Below are 22,257 nucleotides of genomic sequence, written 5' to 3'. Positions count from 1 at the left end.
ATGTACCAAAAAACCTCTCCGTGCCTGCGCACTACTGTGCTTCTTCTTGCTGCAAGCATGTTGGTTTCCATGGCGACTTCCAGCACACCTGTTGCAGGTAAGTGACGTAGATTAGATCGTTTCTACAGGGTCACTGACAGACAGGGGAGCTAGTCTGCCAGGTATCTTGGATTTGGACCTGGTTAAGGCACTTTCAGACCCATACATCCACTTCCTGTTTCTGTCTGTCCCTTTTAATAGGTAGAGTAGCAGTCTGTTCTTTTTTCACTCCTCCATTCTTCACTCCTCTGTCTCTGACTCAGAAGCTGTCGTCAGTGGCAGATGGAGAGAGAATCTCCACACAGTCATTCCTTATTCAGACTGAGTCTCCTTCACACACCAACACACATTATGTGCACACACACACACACACAAACAAACATCAACCTCGCACATAGGGAGCCGTGGCTATTGAGTGTTAAAGGCCAGAGTTGGTTCTGGGGATGCATCTCAGATTTGATCATTGTGATCAAATTTAGTCATCAACCTTGGCATTGACTGAATGTGTTGTGTGCTGCTAGTCTTAGAAGGCCAATCTCAAGTCTGATCTCTCGCTCTTTATCTGTCTCTCACTCTAAATCTGTTCCCCCTCTACATCATTTTATGCCTTCTGCCCCTTTCCTTTCACTATCTCTTTCCCACTTCCTCTCTCTGTGTCAGTGTAATGAATATATGTGTGTGTGCGCGTGTGTGTGCGCGTGTGTGGGTACATGTGTGTGTGTACCGATCCTGTGTGCTGTTGGCTGGAGTGCCTCAGAGCCTTGTCTCCGGCATACCAATGAGCCCGCCGCCACAAAGCACGTGACGCTGCCGCAAAGCACCGCGTCACCACGGCAACGGCAAAGAGAGCACAATGATGAAAGAGTCAAGGCTAGGAAAAGGATGATGCCGTGTGCTGTAATTTACTGTAGGCTACGGCCTGTGACCGAGGAAGGGGGGTGAATGGAAGGGTGGGGGGCGGAGAGAGAGAAAAAAAATGGATGGATGGATAAAGAGAGAACTATTTGAAAAATGGTAGAGGGTGTACTCTGTGTAATCTGTTATAGTCAAGTTACCCCCTCTGGAGTGCATCTGTAATTAAACATTGATGTATACGGTATAAGCTTGGGAGTGTGTGTGTTCAGACAAAAACACAACCTACAGCATGTAATAATGTTGATTTCAGACATGAAGAATACGTTACAGTAGCTGCATTGTTGCCAGATGCATTAAAAAGTGCATCCATGTCATGAATTTGTAAGCAGACTGCTTTTGAAACAGATGCTCCTTTAAAAAAAAATATTTCTCTTTCATTTATTAGTTTTCCTTTCTGCTAAAGGTGTAGAATTGAGTAACAAACATGTTTGTGGAAAATATATTTTGCATGTCTGTGATCACTCTTGTGTGCTCATTGTTCTGCCGACGGAGATCAGCCTCATCTAGGTCTCTCTATAGTCAGCAGGGGTGCAGCAGAGCCTGCTGCTTTCATACTGTACATACACACCACACACGCACACCACTGTGTGACTATGGTTCTGTGTCTGCTCTCTCTGCAGGTGGGTTGGGCACCAACAGGACAGCACAGCCTCCATCACATCTACCTTCTTCTAGACGTCCACGAGCCGGCCACCCTGAAGAGGCCGGTTACCAGGGTAACGATGGTGTAGGGTCAGCAGACGAGTCGGACTCAGGTGCTCAGGGCATCCACCTCCTCTTGAGACCCCCTGACCTCCTGTCCCCCAGCCACCCCCCTCCCCTTCCCCCGCACGCCCAGCCCACCCTTACGCCTCCCCCGCCCTGGGACCACTCCCCCTCCTTGGAGGAGTCCTGGGGTTCTGGGGACTACCTGGAAACCCTGTCCTTCATGGTCCCCGACGGGGAGGAGCTGGCTCTGGCCACGCCCCTACCCAGCCACACCTATGACCCCGACGAGGGGGTTTCTTACGACACCGCCTTTCCTTCTCGACCCACCCTCCCGCTCTCCTCGCTCCTCCCATCCTCCTCTGTCCCCACAACCCCCCTGCGGGGCGGTCTCCCCACCCGCCCAGCCCAGCCCGACCCGTCCTGGGATGAAGAGGACTATGACCTGGAGGACATGTTGCCCCTGGAGCCCACAGAGCTGCTGTTGCCAGACATGAACAGTCTGGAGTACTACACCAACCTCCTGGCCCGCGAGAGAGAGGAGGAGAGGCACAGAGAGCTGGAACGAGAGCGAGAAAGACACAGAGACAGGGGTAGAGAACCTATGCCTCCAGACTTGGACACTGTCAACCAGACCACCTCTAAACCTGCCATCAGGCCCACTGCCACTACCACACACACACACTCTCATACCCACACACACGGCCATCCCTCTCCATCCTCCCCTGGCTCCCGTCCCCCTCCAGGCCAGGAGCCCAAGCAGCCCTCAGTCCCCTCAGTAGGGCCCACCCCTCCTCTGGACCTCTCTCCCACCCTCTATCGGGGGCCAGGTATCCCCACTCCTCCTGATAGGTCTGGCACTAAAGGGCCCGCCCAGCCCTCTGCCCCAAGGCCCAGAGACCATCCATCTACCCCGGGGAAACACACCCCACGCCCCCCCTCCAACACCACCAATAAGGCCCCCCCTCGGCCCCCCACTTGGCCTGATGCCCCTGGGAGACCGCCAGGCCGGGACTCCGGGGAGAGAGGAGTCATCACGGTCAAGACCCCGCCTGTAACCAGGGCTCCCAGCACCCGGCCCACCACCACCAAGGCAACAACTACCACAACCGTTTCTACCACAACTCTAAGTCTGACCAGGACCCCGGCAGTGTCCACCCCTCGAGTGGTGCAGACCCCTCCTGGAAGGCAGTACCTGTGCAATGTCACCAAGCCAGAGATGTACCTGGTCAGAGTGGGTAAGATGGCACCACAAGATCTGACAAATCTTTTCTTTGTACGTTTTTATATAGAGTCTCTCAGTTTAAAAAAAGTGAGTTTTCACAATTCATTATCTTATTAAAATTTAAGATGGACAAAATCTAAAATTAGCATCTTAGCCTGGAAGTTGTTAGAGAACCCAGTTTTTAGTACTTCTTCTGAAGGATAGATTCTTTTTGTTTTGCTTGGACCTGTACATCTTATATTCTTGCAGTCTGTTTAAAGTCTGGGTCAACACAAGTAAAGTTGTTGATGAACCTAATCTATCTTTCTTGTAGTCATGCCCAAAGGCTCCACTGTAGGGTTTGGCCAGGTGAGAGACATCCTAAAGAGAGAGTTCAACCGCTCAGTGGAGCTCCAGGTACACACTCCTCATCAACACACAGCCCTTCACATGGCCAGCATGCTGACTTCTTAATAGGGCTCAAAGACAACCCACTCGACCTCCACCTCACCTTCTCCTCTCTCCACCAGTTCCTGAGAACTCCGTCCAGTTTTGCCTTTCGTGCCGTGGCGGGGCCAATCATCTTCACCGCCATGTCCGTCATCAATGCTCTGCGCCAATCATCTCGCAGCTCCTCCCCAATTCCGGCAATTTCTCCCCTTTACACTGTACCAGACTACAAATACCAAATCCACTCAGGTAGGAACCACCTGTGTGCGTTTGTGTCCAGTTAAATCATATGTAGCTGTCCATGTCTTAATGGAATGTGTGTGTGTGTGTGTGTTTGGTTGTGTGTTGCAGTGCTGCAGTTTGTTCCCAGCCACGTGGATGTGCGTGTGTGCAACTTCAGTGAGCGTGTGGAGAGAGGACTCCTGATGGCCTACACGGAGACACGGAGGCGCTCACATGAGCTGGGCAACGTCACCGTGCAGGTAAACACACGCTGTACGAATGCTTCCACCCGTATCATAGTACTGTCAAGGATCTGACCTGTGTGTGTGTGTGTGCGCTACAGCTCCTTAACATCACCATGGGAGTGGTCAAGCCAGTGGGTGAGCAGAAGGTTCCGGTGGACATCACCTTTACTGTGCGTGACGGGCGGGGCTACCTGCTGGGGTCGGAGGTCAGTGACCATTTGAGGAAGCTCAGCATGGTGGAGTTCAGCTTCTACCTGGGTTTCCCGGCGCTGCAGATTGCTGAACGTAAGCCGCACCCCCCGTCTCAAAATGAATGCACGCTGAGACAGATTGACTGTAATTACTTAGTGAAGTGTGTCACTTACTCTGTCTCACTCTCTTCTTCTCCGACTGTGTGTGTGTGTGTGTGTGTGTGTCTGTAGCATTCCACTACCCAGAGCTGAACATCTCTCACCATCTACGCTCCACCTGGGTTCGCACAGGTGAGACCTCCTCCTCCATCCTTTGGCTGCAGCCCAGAAGGAGTGGGCGAGAGGGGACGCTGAAGGGTTTTTATGTGCGTTTATTTTAGTGCTACTGGGCGTGCAGGAACAGATGGTTACAGAGAGGAGCTTCAAAGCCCGTGTGGAGAGACGGCTGGCGTTGCTGCTGGAGGAAGGGCTGGGGGAGGGGATTAGACGGCGCTGGAAGAGAGCTACCGCAGTGGGCAACAACAGCATACAGGTCGACACACACACGTGGCCTCACTCTCACACACACCGCAGGAAAACGCTTGTATCACATCCCTTACAGATTTGATGCACTTTTCTTAGTCACTTTGGATTAAAAGCATCTGCTGAAGGAGTGTCATGGTAGCGCTCATGTCATGTCATGTACTGATGAGGGGATCAGATGGCTGAGCAGTTAGGGAGTCGGGCTAGTAATCAGAAGGGTGCTGGTTCGATTCCCGGTCGTGTGAAATGACGTTGTGTCCTTGGGCAAGGCACTTCACCCTACTTGCCTCGGGGGAATGTCCCTGTACTTACTGTAAGTCGCTCTGGATAAGCGCGTCTGCTAAATGCGTAAATGTAAATGTACGCTGTGCTGTGGTCCCCAGGTGGTGCGCGTGGCCCGGCTGTCTGGGCAGCAGCGCCCCCTGGAGGTGCTGTACTTCGTGGAGGGGCCTGGGGGAGAGAGGCTGCCTGCTGATGTTACAGCTGCCACCCTTAACCGCCTCGACCTCCAGAGAGCTGCCATCGTACTGGGCCACCGTGTCCAGAGACCCCTGGCCCAGCGTGAGTGTGTGTGTGTGTGTGTGCTGGATAAGGATTGTGTGTGTGGGAGGGTGTTTAACGTCATGTGACGGTCACGTGATATTTAGTGTATTTCTGCTCAAGAGACTTACTGCTTTGAACTGTATTGCTCCTAATCCTGATGTGTGTGTGTTGCAGCTGTGGAGACCATCACCATGCCGCCCTCTGAGACCCAGAGCAGCAGTGTGTGGCTGATCGTGGGGGTGGTGGTGCCTGTGCTGCTGGCCATCTTCATCATCATCATCCTCTACTGGAAGCTGTGTGGCTCAGAGAAGCTCGAGTTCCAGCCTGACGCCATAAACACCATCCAGCAAAGACAAAAGGTCAGGGGAAAGTGAGACACACACACACACACTGTCACACACAGAGACGAACACACGTGCGGACACATGTGCATGTCATTGATGCTTGGGTCTCTCTCCAGCTACAGGCTCCCAGTGTAAAAGGCTTTGACTTTGCCAAGCTGCATCTGGGCCAGCACAGTAAAGATGACATCATGGTCATCCAGGAGCCGGGAGCCCTCCCGGCTCCCATCAAAGAGGTCACGCCCTCTGAGGGCGGGGACTTGAACACGCCCAAATCCAAGGGCTCCTCCACCAAGGCGGGCCGCCCCAGTCGTCGTAGAGGGAGGTTAGTCAAACACACTCAAGGTACACACACTCTCACACACATTTACACAAGCAAGCATACCTATGTCTGTTCTTCTCTTTGATTGGTCAGGCTCTCGCCGTCAGATGGAGATTCGTTAGGCAGTGACCAATCGAGTGGTAGGGAGTCGGCAGAGGAGAGTACAAGGCCTGTGGCCACACCCAGTGAGGCCAAACAGCACAGGAAGACACCCAAAAATGGTATGAAACACTAGCCTCTGTCTTTGCAGTGACTGTGCTAAAATGCAAATGATAAGATTGCGGAAAGGTAGAGAATAAGTCAGGTGAGAGAGTGTGTGTGTCTGCGTGAGAGAGAAGGGTGTGTGTGTCCATCCTTGAGTGGGCTGTCTGCTGACTCAGCAGGAGAACAGTTGATTAAAGGAGCTGCATCTAAGAGAGAACAGAGAGAGAGAGAGATGGAAGAGAGAGACTGCAGGATGGAGTGGCAGAGGGAGACCACAACAGAGTAGAGGAGTGGGGGAGGTGGAGACATGGTTTCGAGGGGGAGAGACAGCATATGGAGACAAAGCCTATTCTCAGAAAATGCTTGTCAAATTTTGCCAAGCAATAAATTATTATTTATTTATTCTACTTTCTCTTCACTCTCCATCCATCTCTCTCTCTTCCCTCCTTCCTTTATCTTTTACAGGGAGGAACAAAATGGGTAAGACATCATTCAACACAGTTTTAGCCAGCATGTGATTCCTGCCTTCTGGTTACTGTGATTTACCTTCCACCCCCGCCTCCACCTCCTCTCTCCCCCAGTCCCCCCCTCTGGCAGCGGGCCAGATGAGCTGCTCTCCTCCTCCTCCATCTTTGACCACGTGGACCGTCTGTCTCGCGGTTCGTCCGACGGACACAAGCGCCAAGCCAACAAGGTCCAGCTCATCGCCATGCAGCCTCGGCCCAGCCCCCCGCAACACACACAGTCGCAAAGCCCCTCCCTCACAGAGCGAGTCAGCGCAGAGGTGAGGATACACACACACACACACACACTGCCCTTAGTCACAGAGACACGCATACACTATTCACGTCATGATCTCTACTGTGTGTGTGTGCAGGTCGCCCTGAGGCACAAGTCTGAGATTGAACACCACAGGAACAAGCTGCGTCAGCGGGCTAAGAGGCGGGGCCAGTGTGAGTTCCCTTCTATGGACGACATCCTGGATGCCTTTGGGGACGGGGAGGAACATGGAGGGCCGGTGCAGCGTCTCTACAGCTCCGCCCACGACCACATGGACTGCATCCTGCAGGCCGACTCCCCTTCGCCACCCACACCCTCCGACTCCAGGAGGAGGTGAGGAGTCGTCCCAGATCACATGTCACGTTAAACCCCCACATCTCACCGTCACCCTCCCATCCGTGACCCTTACTCACCACCCTATTGGGCCAGGCTTTTTTTTTATTTTTATGGTATATATGTACAGTCATGAAGATTATTATTGATATTACTGTGAGATCACAGACCTAGGATAGACTACAGACCACTACTGCCCACTATGTAACCCAGCCTTACCCGTGTTGCTCTGCTCTGCCAGGGGGAGGCGCTCTCCTCGAGGGCGGAGGAGCCAACGGGGGAACGGCAGTCTCCCTGACACAGACAGACTGACAGACAGAGATGGTCTGCTGTCTGACCACACCGCCACCTACAGGAAATACCCAGGACTTAACAATGTGGCCTACATGGTAAGACACGCACCTATGGGCAACGGTCATGTCCCAAAGACATACACACATACTAACTCCTTTTTCTCTCATTCAGTCGGATCCAGACCTCCCCCCAGACCACGGAAGCCCCTCCCCAAACGATGAGGTGTTTGACTCCGCCCCCCCGCCTCCTCCCTACGTGCCGCCCCAGCCCTCCATCGAGGAGGCGCGGCAGCAGATGCACTCCCTATTGGACGACGCATTCGCCCTGGTGTCCCCCTCCTCCCAGGGCAGTGCCGGGGTCACAGGGGTCAGCCCTGCCCTGCCAAGCCCCTCCCCTCAGAACCGCTCGGCACGACAGTGGGGCTCGTCCTCCTACCCAGCGGTCCCCACTCACAGCCCCTTCTCTGCGGTGAGTCTGACCCTAGGGGAAACTGTCAACACAGTTGTTGTTCTTCCTCCATCCACGCCACTATGACCATACACAAGCGGAAAAATAGTATTCTTAAGTCTAATTTAAATGCTTTAAAGGAGAGCTTAATACATTTTCATGATGTGTCTTTTTCCACGCCATTTCTCCATTCTTCTGGTCTTTTTGGACTGGTCTGTTCCCTCTCTTTCCTTGTCTGTTCAGAGATATGCTGAGTTAGGGATGTCTCCATCATCAGTCCAAGGCCTGCTGCACAGGTGAGGACCAACACAAGAACGTCATGCTGGGTGGATTTTCATTTGCTGTTTTGTAAAGTGCTCAAAGGAGGTTTGGTCAGATCTTGTTGTGCCATTTTATCCGTTCTGACCAGGCACCTCTTGTGTGTGTGTGTGTATTGCAGCCAGGGCCTAGGCTCCGGGGGGTACATTACTGCTGGAGAGCAACAACTGCCCCAGGAGTCTGTGTATTCCAACAGGGGGCAGTATGACGACCCGCCCTCCTCCTCCAGGCCACGTCCAGTAGGAGGCAGCACAGGTAAAGCACACTGCATGTGTGTGTGTACAGCATATGCTGCAGGATCTTATCAATGCTTGTATTGATATATTGTTCATGTATTGATGTGTGTGTCCTCCAGGAGCCCAGCTCCACCACCTGACACAGGTGGGTCTGTCGAGCCGGATCAGTGCATATCCCGGGGTGGGCCGCAGCGTGTCTGGGCCCACGGGCTCCAGCTGGAACCAGCAACACTCAGACCAAGACCTCTCCAGACCAGGAGCCAGCAGCAGGGAGAGTGTGAGTCCACCGCATGGAGCCTGTACACACCTTTTGGGGCCGCAAACATAGAGGCAGAAATGTGAACGGCTGAAGATTTATCACAACCTTCCTGTCTTTCTTTCTCTCTCTGTGTCCAGGTGCTGTCGTTCCCTGAGTTCACTTCTTCCTCCGTGTTCCAGATGCCCAGTTCGTCGTTGCGGGACCCCTCCGCTCCTCCACTGCACCTAGCCCCGCCCACCCCAGAGTACCCCCCTGATGACGCCTCCCCCTCAGCCCATAGCTCCGCCTCTCTCATCAAGGCCATCAGAGAGGAGCTCCGTAGACTGGCCCAGAAACAAGTGGTTGTCACCAGTTATCCCTAAATTGGTCTGGGTCGATGGGAACCAGGACCTATAAAACTGGTCGGAATCACAGCAACACCCAAACTGTCATGGTCAGTTTGACCAACAACAGGTCTGGACTGGTCTGAACCGCAATGCCCAATCTAGTCTGGACTCCAATCGGAACAAATCTTGATTGTCTCTGAAACAGACACCATTTCTCCTCTCTTAAGATGCGGTACTTAACAGGGTTCTCTTCACTTTCAGCCACTGTTCTTCATTGCACACTTCAGTCTTTCACTGAACATGAGTTTGGTTTCTTCAGAATCATTCAAGTGCTTCCTGTGGAGGGGCAACCTCCCCTCCTGACCTCCCATGGTGCTAAACGCCAGCCTCATGTCTCCTGTCATTAACCACGCATTGCCTTCAGCACATGGTCATCAGCCCTGTTGGTGAGGTCTCCATTCATCAGCCATATTGGTAAGGTCATGCACTGTCGAAAGAATATTTTGTCTTGGGCATGGGGGGCTTGAATACAGTATACATACAGAGGAAAAAAATATATAAGTATAAAATATATATGAAAAGATATATAAATCCAATGAGCACAATATAAATGTGAATTAGTAATGGAGTATTGAAATGTTACTTATTTTCCTTGCCATGAAAGTACACTTTAAAAACTTTATTTTGAACAAAAAAAACTGACCAAAATACTGTTTGGGCTTTATATGGTTGTATTCTTCTAATTGTGTTTGCGCTCGCGCTTGATTTGGAGCTGGCAATATTGTTTCTCGCCGTGGGGACAATGCTTAGCATAGCTGCCTGCTCCTGTGTTTGTGTTAATGTTAACGAAAAAGAGAAATTATAATATATATATAAATATATTGTCATTTAGAGTTTATCACTCTGACTCATGTAAAATGCTCTACGTTCTTTGGGGTCAACTAGTTTCATCCACCACCATTGTGTAGAGTCCACCAATGAGAGCAGCGCTCCCTCCACATGAAGGCTGTCAGAGGCAAGTTCTGTAGAAGGTCAGGTTGAAGATTAAGATTTCAAGATGGTTGTCAGCCACTGAGTGTTCTGCTGTCAGGAAGAGCTTCAGAACCGAACAAGCTTTTTCAACCAGTGCAAATACCTATGAATTTTGAATTTTCTTTCTAAATTGAACTTCGTGCATGTTGTTGTAGCCAAGGTGTGGCAACTTCCAAAACCTTGCCTCACTTGACAATTTGTGTTATTCTGTGGGGATTACACAGTTTTATGCTGCTTTCTATTCTCTTGAATAGCTTCCTCTCCTCATCCACTGAGAAGAAGAGACGAGGAAAAGAAGTCATTCAAACAAACAGGTTGTTGATTCTAACGTGTGCTTTGTCTCCATCTGCTGGCCACATGGATGGCTGCATGGCTGGTTGTCAGTATTGCTCATTGGCTGTTTTCACTGTTGTGTTCTTGTAATGGCTTAGGTCTGGTGGTGAGTAATGTATGGGTTTGCGGAGGAGAGAGAAGGTTTGCCCGTCCCTGCTCTTTGCTCTTTCTTCAGCATGTTGTCTAAGTTTGAGGCTTTAGCTAATAGTGATGTGCCAGTCAATGTTGTCTTCAGGCATGCTGCAAAAACATGTGTTTAAACAAAGTGAAGTGTCATGACACATAGGTAAAGAGTGAGCAAAGAGTTAGTAGTGTAACAGTGCCATTTAAACATGATTCATCCAAGCACATATGAGTACATTGTGAATATCAAGCAGTAGAAAAGTCATAGCATACAGTAGGCTATAAGGGTCATCGTTTCTCTTGTTTTTCATTCCCAAATGATATTTTTGAATCTAAATGAAAATGGATATTATAATATATAAATTTAAAATTAAAGTGGATCATATAATGTATTTAAAAAAACATAAATGACAATTTTATCTGTGTTTGAAAAATGGATGTTGGGTAAAAGATTCCTCCGGGAGAGAGGCCAACACACTCCAATCCTGAGCCAGGAGTCCTCAACTGATGGGATTATTACCTTCCTGATTGGACTTTGCACCTGTCAATCAGACAGTAAACCTGGCCAGTGGAGTCACAGGTGGGACTGTGCAGAATCACGTGGTGCTATTGCTAGAATGGATCTCCTTTCCTTCTGTATGAAGGAGGCAATGGACTATACAATGGCTGTTCTGTATTCAACAGCATCTCACACCCAACAGACACTGGGGCTCACCTACAGGACAAGCACACACACGTACACACACACACACACTGCCATCCATTGAAAACACACACTCTCCAGATAAACAGTATTTCCTGTTTGAAGAAGACAGGGTTCGCATCTCTTTTCAAACATTTGGGTTTGAAGCAGCTGCAGGCTTCAGCATCTCCTGAATGTTTCATAGATCTCTGTTTTCTAGAAATGCGTTTCATAGTTCTGTGTTTTTTAGATCTGTGAGCCTCCCTGAGCAATTGGGTTGTTCTGCCTCTCATGCCCGTGCTGGTCTTAAACCAGGGTTTTCACAGAAAACGTGTGTGTGTTTTCTCCTGTGATATCACCTTCCTATTAATATCCTGTTTCTCCAGAGGATAAATGTTATTGTTCACTTCTGAGAGGGCCAATAGGCCCCACCCAGGACTGTTTACAAGAGCAGCCACACAGGTGTGTTAATGACCCTCCCATTGTCTGACATATCCCTTCCTGACTACACCCTCCTGTTTCTATCTCCCTGTCTTCCTCTTTCTTCCCCTTCCTTCCCCACCCTCTATCGGTGAGCTGCATCCCTTTGGTATGTAGAGTCTGGACGATGTTTAACAAACATTAAAGAATTGTGTTAAAACCCAAGACAGTGTCTAATAACTTGTAATTACATGTCTAAATGGCTGATGTTAATATGAAATGCATTTTGGGTTAAAGCGACAGTGGAGTTGCTGATGGGTAAATTCTGCAGAGGTTTCGGTTACAGTACCGGGGATCCATGATTAACTTTAGGCAGTAATGGGCTCAGCCCTTACTGTTTATTTTTGCTTTAGGCCTATGTCAAGATAATGGTAAACCTAAGCCACACATTCTGCTTCTCCCTCTGTAGAATCTTTGTCTTCTGCTTCTCCCCACTCACCAGCAATAGTCAAATAATAAAATCTCGCATTCTCTCCCGCAAACATAACAGACAATGGACATAGCCTACAGTTAAATTGAGCTGTTGCGGGGTGGTGTGAATGATACTCGAAGGTCGGCTGGTAGGTCAGTTGGAAGGTTGTTAGGCGGGTTTCTCGTATGACACTTGTGACGATGTCACTTCCTGATACACCTGTTTCAATGTGCCTGGGGAGCACTATTGAAGTGACTTCTGTACAACAACAATCCAGCCATGAATCACGCAAAATAAAGATACAGAAAGAATGCATACATATTGTCAACGACGGACATACCAACCAGTGAGAAAGAACATATTTCCACAGCAAGGTAAGAATCATTTTGTGAAAGTATTCGGCTTTACTTGCTCAGTTGAGAAAAAACTTGCCGAATTGTACAGGCTACCTTTGGGTCATGCGAATGAACGAAGTCAAGAAGATTTATGTTTATGTTTAGTACTATTGAATGGCTTTAACCATGTGTATCTAAAGTTTAAAGTTACTCTGATATTACAAAGCGTTGTAAATGAGAGAACCAACCTGTTCATCTGTCGGGACTAGAGAGCCAACGGATAACCATCAATTACCGTTCCAAAAAGGAAATGTATTGGACGTCTGACAGAGAAAAAAAATCCACATCATCATTATTTATGCACCTTAATTTCTTTTTACAATTCCAGAACTCACTTCGTATATCGTTTGTATATCCTCCCTAATTCATAATCAATACAAACTGCTGTTGCAGTAAAGTTGTCAACATAATTAGGATGTGTAGGAACTTGCCATCAATGTTTTTTTAACTTGGATGTTGCAGTATGGGTAGCTTAAGCAGACGGTCCTCGAAGACCCAGCTGGTAAGTGCCATTGAGCTTCAGGATGTGGAGGTGGAGGATAACCCAACCTTCAAGCCGAACATCAAGGTCAACGGTAAGACGTTTTAAAAATCTTATTTGGTAAAAGGAGAAGTAAAGCAGGAAGTCTTCAAGTGTAGTATGTAGTATGCACTGTGTGTTCAGGTGCGGGATACACAGGGCTGTCTTCTTGTCTTCCTCAGAACTCCAGACATACAGTGTGGAGGATGCAGTGGAGACCATAGGCTTTGGCCGCTTCCACGTCCTGTTGTTCCTCATCATGGGCAGTGCCACAGTGAGTGTGTCTATGTCTCTTATCTCTGTCAGTTTTTCATTTGTGACAGACAGTGCATGTGCTTCACAAATGGGTCAGATACATGGTGTGTGTGCGTGTGCTGTAGATACTGGAGGCTATGGAGATCATGTTGTTGGCTGTGGTGTCTCCTGAGATCCGTTGTGAGTGGCAACTGAAGGATTGGCAGGTGGCTCTGGTCTCCACGGTGAGTCTACCAGTGAACATCAAGCTTAATGAATATGACATGATGCCTGCCTTACCTCTCACACCTCTAAATGTATAATCCCCATCTCTATCTCTCTTTCTCTCTCTCTCTTTCTCTCTCTCTCTTTCTCTGTCTCTCTTTCTCTATGTCTCTCTTTCTCTATGTCTCTCTTTCTCTGCCAGATGGTGTTTCTAGGATTCATGGTGTGTGGTGTGCTTAGTGGATATGTGGCTGACCGATATGGACGCTGGAAGGTTGGTCTTTAATATGTCACAGTAGTTCATACAGTAAGGGCCAAGAGAGGGCAGGTATTTGAATGTGTTCATTTCTCTGCGTTTGACACTGTCAGTAATGGGGGGGGGGGTTGTGTTCTGTGTAGGTGGTGTTTGGGGGCTTCGTGTGGAGTGCTTACTTCTCCCTACTCACCTCGTTCGCTCCCTCCTACGGTTGGTTCATCTTCCTGCGGGTCATGGTGGGCTGTGGTGTGGCTGGGGTTTCCCAGGGGTGAGACACGCACACACACACACACACACACAAACAACAATCCACATACACGCAAACACACACAGTCAACTAATACATTTATCTATACATACACAAACAATCAAACCACACATATTACTAACAATCAATCTCTCCATTTTAGGTTTGTCTTAAAAACAGAGTTCATTCCTGCCAAGTACAGATCCTCCCTGCTCCCACTGGCCTCCGTGAGTCCTCATTGACCTGTCACCAACTCCGCCCTCATCACCATTGTAATCATTATTATCATGACAGTCACAGCTCTCGGGCTGTTGTTCACCCACAGATCTTCTGGATGTTGGGCTCCATGCTCATCATCGTCCTGGGGATGACTGTGGTGCCCACGCTGGGCTGGCGCTGGATGATCCGACTCTCTGTCACCCCCAGCGTCTTCCTCCTCCTGCTCTTCCGGGTGACCAGCCTCCCCACTCTCGTCTTTTCGAATAATGTCTACTCTCCGCTCTGCTCATGTGAACTCCCTGTCTGCGGTTTCTTCGACTCGCTGTTGTCGTATTGTTAAGTGTGGTGTTTTCCCCTCTCGGTGTGTAGTACATCCCGGAGTCTGCCCGCTACAACGTGTCCGCGGGGAACATGAAGGCCGCTGTGGAGACCCTCCAGCGCATCGCCAAGATGAACCGAGCCTCCTTACCACCGGGCATGCTGGTGGAACCTCTGGTGGTGAGGAGAGAGAGACGCAGAGAGAGGGGAGGACGGGGGGAGAGTCCGAGAGATACATGAAGGGAGAGGGGGAAAGGGAGAGAGATGTTGGAGTGTTGGAATGACCGTGTGTTTTGCGTGTGTTTCAGAAAGAGCGGGGCAGTTGGCGCATTCTGGTCGGCCCGATGTACAGGAGGACCTCACTGCTGCTGTGGTTCTCATGGTAACACCCTGCTCCTCCACCTTCCCCTTCCTCCTCCAGGCAAACGGAATGCCACGACATGGCTCCGCGGCCTGTCCAGTCACGCTTGTTGTGGTCTTTGTGCATGTTTTCGTCCACCCCAGGTTCGTGGCGTCCTTCTCTTACTACGGCTCGGTGCTGAGCAGCTCTGAGCTGCTGGAGAAGAACCTGCTGTGTGTAACAGACGCCTCGGCAGATCACCAGGTCAAGCACCGCAAGCAGGGGGAGCTCTGCTACTGCGTCTCTTTTGCCCAATCGGACTACCAGACCCTCCTCATCAGCTGCCTAGGCGAGATCGCCCGTGAGTGAGGGGAAATGGCAGGGCCTGTGTGTGTGTGTGTGTGTGTGTCGTGAAGAGGAGCTGCACGTCTGTATTTCGGTTTATTTGATCATATTTCTTATTAGTCTTATCTGTACTTCTAACCCTAACCCCCCTTTCCTCTGCCCCTCCAGTCATCCCTCTGAACATCCTGATGTTGCATCTTTTTGGGCGCAGGATCTGCATGGTGGTGCTGCTGCTGCTGGCGGCCATGCTCTTCATGCTGGTCAACGTCTGCACCACCATGTACGCCATTCACACCGGACACGCCCCCTCTCGCTGAATCCATGTCATGGTCATTGTTAAGACATCCTTCCCAGTCTGTTCATTTGAGCCTTATGGCTCTGATTCTTTTTTCCGTCTCTCTCCCAGGGTTGGATTCACCGTTCTGTTGTTCTTGCTCAGGTCTCTTGTGTCTATGAATTTCAACGTGGTTTATATTTATACTGCGGAGGTGTGTGGGTTATTTTTGTATTTTGTTCTACTTGCCGTAAATCATCAAATATTTTGTCAGGAGTGTGTGTATGTATGTGATACCCATCTCCTCCCTCTCCCCCGCCCCCCAGGTTTACCCCACAGCAGCTCGCTCTCTGGGGATGGGCTTCTGCACCTCTTTCAGTCGTATAGGTGGTATGATCGCCCCCTTCATTGCACAGGTATGTGGGCTGTGTGTGTCTGTTACTGGGGTGTGTTTCGGGAGATAATCACCATGCTCTGTGTCATGTGTGTTTCGTGTCTTGTCATTTGGTCATAGTTAGAGTTGAGTATCAGTGTGTGTGTGTGTGTGTGTGTTGCAGGTGCTGATGTCAGAGTCAGTGATGTTGGCCCTGTTACCTTTTGCTATTGCTTGTGTCCTGTGTGGCATTGGAGCATTTTTACTGCCCATAGAGACTAAGGGAAGAGCACTTTTGGTGAGATGGTCACCCGCCCCACACTGTCCTAATCATTCTGTGGCTTATTTCTTGACTTAATCATCATCTTTTCTTCTCTTTCACAGCAAGAATCCTGATTTTGAATATCACTTTGTACATTTTATACGCATAAAAACTCTTTAAAAATGTTTTGTGTGTGTGTCTTGATTAATTGGAGAATTAATGGGAGCACAATGCCCTTAAAATGCAGTCTCACTTTTTACCACTGGGTGGCACCCTTTCATTTCAGGTACAGGGTGACAAGCTGCCGACGACATCACTAAAATCTATGGCTTAGTGTGAGCTTCAACACAACCAGGCTGACGGGGGTGGTGGACATAATGTCTGGGTGGGGTGATGTTATTTGTTAGCTCTGCCAGTGTGGATTATTGGGAGTTAGGTTGTGTATGTGTGTTATCTAAAGGGAGGGGTTGTGTGTTTACATTTAGGAGGGTTGGATGGGATAAGTCTCAGCTGTACTAGGTTAGCTGTACCGTTTGCTCTCACATCCCTTTTAACTTCATTTTTGTTCTTATAAACGGAACATCTCAACCTGTCCTGCCCATTTTACTCACATTTGCTCTGACTCGTGTCTGCCCTACCTGCAACTGTTTGTATGCTGATCATTGTTGATACTAAGTTTTGAAACCTTCAACAACAAAGTATAAAATCAAGACAAGAAAGGTCTTGCAGCCGTGCAGTATGACCAGTCCATGTTCCTGCTCGGAGCAGGTTGTCTTTCACTCACGGTTCACCAGTATGATCTCTCTCCCTTTGATCCCTCTATAAGCTTGTTAGATCTCAGTCTCCTCAGGACTCAGATTAACTGTGTGTGTGCGCTCACTGGCGTTTGCGCCCATGTGAACATGCTGTGTGGGCGGGGTCAGGGCTTGGCTGTCCCTAACCCTGACCTTGGATAAGCAGTGTTGTGTATGTTTGGGTGAGACACGGCAGGAAACCAAGGAAGGGGGAGCAATACCACAATGATGCAGAGCCCACCATGACAGAGAGACAGTGAAAGAGACAGTGAAAGAGAGAGAGAGAGAGACAGTGGCTCAGAGAGGTGTGTGCTGCGTTACAGCCTCTGCACTGCAGCTCTGTGAAAGGGAGGTTGCCACAGCGGAAGGGAGGTTGGTTCAGGGCTGCTGAGAGGAACACCTGGCGCCCTGCCGCTGAGTAATGAGGATGGGTTTACCAGGGAGACAACGCAGAAAACAGTAGGTCCTGTATGTCGGTGTGTGTGTTGGCGTCTCGACTTGGAAGTGTTTGTATGTAGTCGTGTTTAGACATGGACATGTACAGGGAGGGATGGAAACTTGTGTCAGTGTGTTTGATGGTGATGTGAAGCCAAGCTCCTCATGATAAACTGATAAAGATGTTTTGGCAGGGAACTGGACTTGTCTCAGGCTCTCTTACCACAGTCTTATTCAAATATATTTCATATTTTAATGTAATGGAAGCTAGAGTAGCATATATTGGTTCTCTGCTTTTGTTGGTTGATTGCTTTGCTTGAGTGTGTGTGCGTGTGTGTGTCTTTTTGTCGGTGCTTGGTGCGGATGGATCCTCAATGTATGAGGGGTATTGTACTGACTCTTGAGCCTAACATACACACACACACACACACACAGTCACACACACACACTGGCCCCTAAAGATAGCTGCTATGTGGCTTATGGAACTGTTCCACTGTTTTGTTTATATGTATGTATGTATGTCTGTACACACTGTATGTAGTTGGTAAAGTGTAGTCAGTTTCCATGCGAAACAAGAGACACCATTACCCATAAGGTCTGGCGCCGCAGGGGGGTAGTTTATCCTTTATAAAGCCTGAACTCTTAACTGGCTAGACATGCAGCAAGATCCTATTAAAAATCAGTGTGAGAACTATGTTTGATTTTTAGACTGCAGTGTGTTCCATCACAGTCAGTGTCTAACGTCCTGTTCCTCCCCCTCAAGCTGGCCACTAAGAGATTGTGGAAGCTGAGGCAAACTCAGGACCGTGACATCAGCGGGTGACACCCATCCCAGGGTTCCCTGCTTCTGGAGTTGCCATGGGAGACGGGGTGGAGCCTGAGAATCGGGCCCATGCTCTGTTTGATGACTTTGTTCAGGCGTCCACATGCAGGGCGACTCTTCGTGCCTTCAGCCAGCTGTGTGAGCACCTACAGCTCGCACACACACACTCTCACACGCACACCCCGCCTCAGCCTCTCTACCACACACTCAAAGCCCGCCTCAGCTACTGGAGGGCCAACGCCCTGTGGGCCAAACTAGACAAGCGAGCAGCTCACCTGGAATACATGAAGGGCCGGGCCTGTGCCAACACCACGGTAACCGTCACACACACCAACACAAGAAGATGTTGTGCTTTCTGCTTGTATTCCTGAGTGTCATCAGGCAGTTGTCAATCGTTGTGTGACTCCCTGTCCTGTCCCTCCACCATCCCAGTGTGTGATCATCGGAGCGGGTCCCTGCGGGCTGCGCGCAGCCGTGGAGCTGGGTTTCCTAGGTGCTCGGGTGGTGCTGCTGGAGAAGAGAGACGCCTTCTCCCGGAACAACGTTCTCCACCTCTGGCCTTTCACCATACACGACCTCCGGGGCCTCGGCGCCAAAAAGTTCCACGGAAAGTTCTGCGCCGGATCAATTGACCACATCAGTGAGTACCGAACCAGATCTACCACCCCTTTGCTCTCCTTTGTTACTGGTTGGCTCTGGGAGAACTTGACTTCATTCAGCAGGAGGTTTTGCTTATTGTGCAGACTCACACAACAGAAGGAGTTCGCTTTTTCTCTATCTCTCTGTCTCTCTTGTTCTCTCTATCTAGGTATTCGGCAGCTTCAGCTGGTACTGTTGAAGGTGGCTCTGCTTCTAGGGGTGGAGGTTCATGTTAACGTGGAGTTCAAGGGGCTGCTGGAGCCACCTGAAAATCAGCAGAAACACAGTAAGATCTGATGTGTATGTATATAAACATGTACAGCATTGACCACTTTACTGAATATGACGTGATGATGTGTGTGTGTGTGTGTGTCTCAGAAGTGAGATGGAGAATTGAGGTCCATCCTAGATCTCACCCTGTTAACCAGCTGGAGCTTGACGTCATCATCGGGGCAGACGGACGACGGAACACACTGCCAGGTGAATGCGCACACACACACACACACACACAAACTCGCTGTTTCTTATTGTTTGTCACTGCACGGTTATACATTACATTTAGTCATTTAGCAGACGCTCTTATCCAGAGCGACTTACAGTAAGTACAGGGACATTCCCCCCGAAGCAAGTAGGGTGAAGTGCCTTGCCCAAGGACACAACGTCATTTGGCACGGCCGGGAATCGAACTGGCAACCTTCAGATTACTAGCCCGACTCCCTCACCGCTCAGCCATCTGACTCCCTACATACAGGCTTTAGACGTAAGGAGTTCCGGGGGAAGCTGGCCATCGCCATCACTGCCAACTTTATGAACAGGAACACCACGGCCGAGGCCAAGGTGGAGGAGATCAGTGGAGTGGCCTTTATCTTCAACCAGAAGTTCTTCCAGGAGCTCCGACACAACACAGGTCAGATCTCAGGAACCAGTGACTAGAACAGAGAACCAGTCAGATCAGGTGATTCTCTGTCTTCTGACTCTCTGTCTTTCTGACTCGTAGGGATTGACCTGGAGAACATTGTGTACTATAAGGATGATACTCACTACTTTGTGATGACAGCCAAAAAGCAAAGCCTACTAGAAAAAGGAGTGATTCTACAGGTGACAACACAACAACAATTCTTCACAATACTAAATTCAGATTGCAGATGCTACTTTGATCCTCCTTTTCATTGTATAATAATCAGTTTATAACCATTCACATACAGTAGTATAATGAATCGCGTCTTGTCTGTCTATAGGACTATGCGGACACAGAGATGCTTCTTTCCCGAGGGAACGTAGACCAGAAGGCCTTGCTGGTGTATGCTCACGAGGCGGCCGACTTCTCCACCAATCACCAGCTGCCATCCTTGGACTTTGCCATCAACCACTATGGGCAGCCCGACGTGGCCATGTTCGACTTCACCTGCATGTACGCTTCAGAGAACGCAGCACTGGTCCGCCAGAGGCATGGGCACCAGTTGCTGGTCACACTGGTGGGAGACAGCCTGCTGGAGGTGAGGGAGGGAGGGGGACAGCCTGCTGGAGGTGAGGGAGGGAGGGAGGCAGGATGGGGGGAGGTGTGGGGAATGTGGTTAGTGAGGGGAAGGGGGGAGTGGTTAAAAGGGGAGGGTGGGAGGTAAGATGAGGGTGGGAGGTAAGATGAAAGTGATAACTTCCTGTGTGTGTACGTGTGTGTTGTAGCCGTTCTGGCCCATGGGGACTGGGATCGCGCGAGGGTTTCTGGCAGCGATGGACTCGGCATGGATGGTTCGCAGCTGGGCTCTAGGACACGCCCCCTTGGAAGTTCTGGCGGAGAGGTGAGAAAGGCGTGTCTCACATACAGACTACCAGCCAAACCATTGTGTTTGCTAACATAGAGACCTACAGTATGTTAGGAAGTTGCATTAAACATCTGCTTTGAACCGTGCTAAGCAATAGCTTATGTTCTGTTCTTTATTTATCAGGGAGAGTCTGTATCGCCTTCTTCCCCAGACAACCCCGGAGAACATCAACAAGAACTTCAATCTGTACACTGTGGATCCAGCGACACGCTACCCCAACATCAACCCTCAACTCATCACCCCTGCACAGGTAGAAACACACAAGCACAGACATTCACACACACACACACACACACACACACACAAAGACACACCGTGGTGAACTAAACGTGATTTCCTCTGCAGGTCAAACACCTGATAGACACAGGAGACAGCAGAGATGTGGATATAGACATTGAGAATCTCCACAGATCGCCCTTATCCAAACTACAACGACAAGGTGAGCTTCTGTCCGTTCACTACCCTTTACGTCATGCTCACTCGGTCCTAGTAAGGCTTGTTCCACTCTGGGTAGTGACCCTCTTCACTATCCACTTCATGACTGTCCTCTCCTACTCCCAGAATCCTTCTCTCGCTCCAGTAAGCTGTTGAGCTGGTGTCAGCAGCAGACCCAGGGTTACCGAGGCGTTGCCGTTAGCGACCTGACTAGTTCCTGGAAGACTGGGCTGGCGCTGTGTGCCCTCATCCACCACTACCGACCCGACCTAATGTGAGTCACCTCCGACCCCCGAAGAGGATGATTAGGCTTTAGACCAAGATTCTGCTTAGTGCTCTTTTAACTACCTGATAGGATCAGTAAGTTTCATTAACTCCCTGTATCCCACTGTAAGTGTATGTCTTTGAGTCTCTACCTCCACCTATAGCCTCTACCTCTGCCTCCACCTGTAGTGACTTTGAGTCTCTGGAGGAAGCAGAGGTCGAGGAGAACACTCAGTTGGGCTTGGAGGTGGCCGAGCTGGAGTTTGGCATCTCTCCAGTGATGACGGTGGAGGAGATGTCATCCATGGGAGAGCCAGACACCCTTTGCATGGTCATGTACCTCAGCCAGTTTTACCAGCTCTTCAAGGACTCCATGGCCCCCAGTGGTGAGGCCTGCAAACACAGAATCTTGTTACAGTTTTGATCCTTGATATTCTGCTGTACTTACCGTATACACTATATGTCACTTTTTGATTAAAGCAGATGCTAAATTAATATAATGTAATAAATGTATAAATCTCAGTGTTAGTAAAAGCCCATTTGAAATGTAATGTAATACATTTTAAACATGAATGTGGTCTCATGGAACAACTGGCAGAAAAGGAAACAAGGAAGGACACAAGAGAGTATCTTCAATCTGAGTTTGACTACTCTTGTCTGTCCCCAGAGTCCCTGGGTCAGAGTTCAGAACGCAGGGCTGCCCTGATGGCCCCCGCCTCCCAGCTGAGCAGACTAGGACACAGTCCCTCACGCAAACGCAACCCCAAGGTACAAACACTGTCTGTATGTCTCTCTCTCTCTTTCTGTCCCTCTCGCTCTCCCTCTGTTGGTTTGTGTATGTGATGACACTGCTCTTCCTCAGGGGCAGGAGAAGGATGCGATGGGGAAGAGGAGGAAGACCAGTCGGCCAAGCCCAGATGAAGAGGTAGAGGAATAGCTTGTCTCTTGACCTTTTTACAGACTGTATAGTGCGCTGGTCATACTCATCATCAACATTCTACATTCTCAGGAAGAAGCGGCAGATGGTTACAACGACAACCTAACTTTGAAGGCAGGGTCTGTGGGCGGAGCGAGCCGT

General features: G+C 49.6%; 3 protein-coding genes across 4 annotated transcripts; all 3 read left to right on the top strand.

Annotated features, from left to right (window-relative positions):
* Positions 1–8,932, top strand: si:dkeyp-27e10.3 (UPF0606 protein KIAA1549). Its single transcript, XM_067254987.1, has 21 exons — positions 1–97; positions 1,575–2,897; positions 3,198–3,280; positions 3,394–3,562; positions 3,665–3,795; positions 3,879–4,065; positions 4,203–4,262; positions 4,352–4,503; positions 4,877–5,054; positions 5,211–5,395; positions 5,497–5,702; positions 5,793–5,920; positions 6,369–6,383; positions 6,485–6,687; positions 6,781–7,016; positions 7,258–7,405; positions 7,482–7,778; positions 8,001–8,053; positions 8,197–8,330; positions 8,431–8,588; positions 8,708–8,932. Exons 1-21 carry the CDS (start codon positions 1–3, stop codon positions 8,930–8,932), a joined length of 4,368 nt encoding a protein of 1,455 aa, XP_067111088.1.
* A 3,263-nt stretch (positions 8,933–12,195) lies between these two features.
* Positions 12,196–16,204, top strand: svopl (SVOP-like). 2 transcript variants are annotated; one of them, XM_067254041.1, is made up of 16 exons: positions 12,196–12,332; positions 12,816–12,928; positions 13,056–13,147; positions 13,254–13,352; positions 13,535–13,606; positions 13,732–13,856; positions 13,999–14,062; positions 14,161–14,286; positions 14,424–14,552; positions 14,681–14,754; positions 14,877–15,073; positions 15,226–15,337; positions 15,464–15,545; positions 15,658–15,747; positions 15,889–16,002; positions 16,089–16,204. In XM_067254041.1, the coding sequence occupies exons 2-16, from the start codon at positions 12,817–12,819 to the stop codon at positions 16,098–16,100; spliced, it is 1,500 nt and encodes a 499-aa protein (XP_067110142.1). In that variant the 5' UTR covers positions 12,196–12,332; position 12,816; the 3' UTR covers positions 16,101–16,204. The 2 variants fall into 2 exon arrangements, with proteins under 2 accessions (XP_067110142.1, XP_067110143.1); XM_067254042.1 differs by lacking the exon at positions 12,196–12,332 and having other exon boundaries at positions 12,843–12,921.
* A 1,849-nt stretch (positions 16,205–18,053) lies between these two features.
* On the top strand, positions 18,054–18,954 carry LOC136959843 (protein-methionine sulfoxide oxidase mical3b-like). The gene is made up of 3 exons (XM_067254043.1): positions 18,054–18,332; positions 18,451–18,658; positions 18,827–18,954. The coding sequence occupies exons 1-3, from the start codon at positions 18,054–18,056 to the stop codon at positions 18,952–18,954; spliced, it is 615 nt and encodes a 204-aa protein (XP_067110144.1).
* Positions 18,955–22,257: the final 3,303 nt, after the last annotated feature.

This window comes from Osmerus mordax, chromosome 17, assembly GCF_038355195.1.
Source record: "Osmerus mordax isolate fOsmMor3 chromosome 17, fOsmMor3.pri, whole genome shotgun sequence".
In the NCBI taxonomy this organism is placed as follows: domain Eukaryota; kingdom Metazoa; phylum Chordata; class Actinopteri; order Osmeriformes; family Osmeridae; genus Osmerus; species Osmerus mordax.
This window is presented reverse-complemented; position numbering and strand designations above follow the sequence as displayed.